The sequence below is a fragment of the Engraulis encrasicolus genome, chromosome 1 (genome assembly GCF_034702125.1).
Source record: "Engraulis encrasicolus isolate BLACKSEA-1 chromosome 1, IST_EnEncr_1.0, whole genome shotgun sequence".
In the NCBI taxonomy this organism is placed as follows: domain Eukaryota; kingdom Metazoa; phylum Chordata; class Actinopteri; order Clupeiformes; family Engraulidae; genus Engraulis; species Engraulis encrasicolus.
This window is the reverse complement of record NC_085857.1, coordinates 21,826,728-21,829,227: the sequence shown is the minus strand read 5'-3', so window position 1 is coordinate 21,829,227 and position 2,500 is coordinate 21,826,728. Positions and strand designations below refer to the sequence as shown.

Sequence of the window (2,500 nt, the reverse complement as noted above, 5' to 3'; positions counted from 1 at the left end):
GCCATGGTAATGGCAAACATTAACAACACCGCAAACCAACTTTCTGGTTCTTCAACGCTCAGATTTTAGGTGTGAACAAATCAGTCGGTTCGGGATTGGAGCGGGAACCAGCACAGTTCTCTGTCGGTCTAAACACCACCACTCTCTACTCTGCAAAATTTGGTGTGTGCAGTCAGTAGAACTGTTTTATTTAGGGTATGTTTAACTCTTAAACAGTCACTACTAGAAATGTAGTTACGAAAACCATTACATGTTAGGAATGATCTTATTAAGCATACATATGATCTTAAATAGCATACATATTTTGAAAATGTTCAGATATCTTGTAGCATCTGAAGCACGCTGTAATAGCCATTGAAAGGTGGATTACCATAGTACTACTCTACTATGACCTAGCACAGGGTATTTAGTAATGCACTAAGAATTGGCCATTGCCATTCTGGTTACAACACATTTATAAGGCTGTGTCTTAACGGATTAAGTACCTTGTCCAGGCAGCAGACGCGGCCTCCTTCCCTCCGGGCTGGCACGTCCTGGCAGGACATGATGCCGTTGTCCTGCGCCAGCGAGCAGATGAAGGGCCGCTCGTCATCCTCATCCAGCTGGTAGTAGGGCTTGGGCAGGGTGATGCCCGTAGTGCTACATGGAGGAAGAGAGAGACAGAGAGAGAGAGAGAGAGAGAGAGAGAGAGAGACAGAGAGAGAGAGAGAGAGAGAGAGAGAGAGAGAGAGAGAGAGAGATGTTAGGTCATCCTCATCCAGCTGGTAGTAGGGCTTTCTGTGAGTAGCGAGGAGAAGGAAAAGTAGAAAGTGCAGAAAGACACAACTTTTCATCAAACTCATGAAGCTGGTAGTAGGGCTTGGGGGAGAGAGAGAGAGAGAGAGAGAGAGAGAGAGAGAGAGAGAGAGAGAGAGAGAGAGAGAGAGAGAGAGAGAGAGAGAGAGAGAGAGAGAGAGAGATATTAAGTCATCATCATCCAGCTGGTAGTAGGGCTTGGGCAGGGTGATGCCCGTAGTGCTACATGGAGGAAGAGAGAGAGAGAGAGAGGGAGAGAGAGAGAGAGAGAGAGAGAGAGAGAGAGAGAGAGAGAGAGAGAGAGAGAGATGTTAGGTCATCCTCATCCAGCTGGTAGTAGGGCTTTCTGTGAGTAGCGAGGAGAAGGAAAAGTAGAAAGTGCAGAAAGACACAACTTTTCATCAAACTCATGAAGCTGGTAGTAGGGCTTGGGGGAGAGAGAGAGAGAGAGAGAGAGAGAGAGAGAGAGAGAGAGAGAGAGAGAGAGAGAGAGAGAGAGAGAGAGAGAGAGAGAGATAGAGAGAGTTAGAGAGAGAGAGATGTGTTGCTCAAAGTTTCTCTTCCAGCTTATAGTAGAGCTTCGGTAGCTGTATGGGGAGCGAGGGAAGGAGATGGGTGAGGGGGTGGAGTAATTAGTCTTTCTCGGCCAGCTGGTAGGGTTTGGGCAGGATAATGCCCCTGGTGCGGCATGGGCGAGAGAGAAAGGGAAAAAGACAAATATTGATCACATTCGTCCAGCTGTTAGTAAGGCTTCAGGACGATGAGAATGTTTTCGTCAACCATTAGTGTGAACAGCGGTACATGAACAAACTTGAACACTCAAACATCACTTCTCTTACCCTCCCCACATTTTCTACTTTCACCTTGCCCATTAGGTGTAAGATCCTTGAGTAGTCCTGTCTTACGGTAGCCCCACATTTGCTGCTATCGTTTGGCACATCAGGGTCCTCCTTGAGAAGTTCCGTCTTAACTCCTGACAACAACTCGATTTACTTTGAGCAACATTGTAGCTACTGATGCCAAACACCTGGCTACATAGGATGAAAAGGATGAGCTGGCGAAGGAGACGAGGAGGAGGAGGAGGAGGAGGAGGAAGAGGAGGAGGAGGAGGAGGAAGAGGAGAGGAGGAGAGTCCTTGGGGGAAGTCCCAAGTGCAAGGTTGGCCTTGAGAAGAAAGTAGGATGGTACTCCTTTCTGAGATTCCTTTGAAAATCCCTGACTGCAGCAAACAAGAAAAACTAAGAAGAAGACTCCAAGAGACTATTCCAGAATACAGTAGATGAAAAGCATTATTAATAGTTAGGCAGTATCATTGTTGATCAATAAAAACAGACAACATTTTTTGGCCTTGGTTGGCCTTCATCAGGGCAGAGTCAAACAACTCGGATGCTCTAAAGGCCATGTTGTCAAAGGATTGACAAAAAGGCGGGTTAAACAGCCTTCAGCTAATGGAGAAAACAGCTGATGCCTTTTCTCAAAAGAATCATGAGGCAGAAAGGAGGGCAGTGAGAGCACTGAGGCAGGTCTGTGAATAAATGCTGCATACGTATGTATAGTGCAACCCCCTTTTCTAGAGGCATTTTATATTAATGTTCACATGCACTACTACCAGCTGGAAGGAAAAAAAGTAACCTACAAACCTAACTTCAAGAAAATGAAGAGCAGGAAACTGTGGCACTCCGTTTTCTTATTTTTTAATAGTACA

At 45.9% G+C, this 2,500-nt stretch overlaps 1 protein-coding gene across 1 annotated transcript in view; it reads right to left on the bottom strand.

The window, feature by feature from the left end:
• The window catches only part of LOC134456583 (voltage-dependent T-type calcium channel subunit alpha-1I-like), a 401,906-nt gene that overhangs the window by 209,929 nt on the left and 189,477 nt on the right, over positions 1 to 2,500 (bottom strand). The window contains exon 6 of the mRNA XM_063207987.1: positions 486 to 639. Within this exon, the coding sequence (XP_063064057.1) occupies positions 486 to 639 (154 nt within the window). The remainder of the gene's footprint in view (positions 1 to 485; positions 640 to 2,500) is intronic.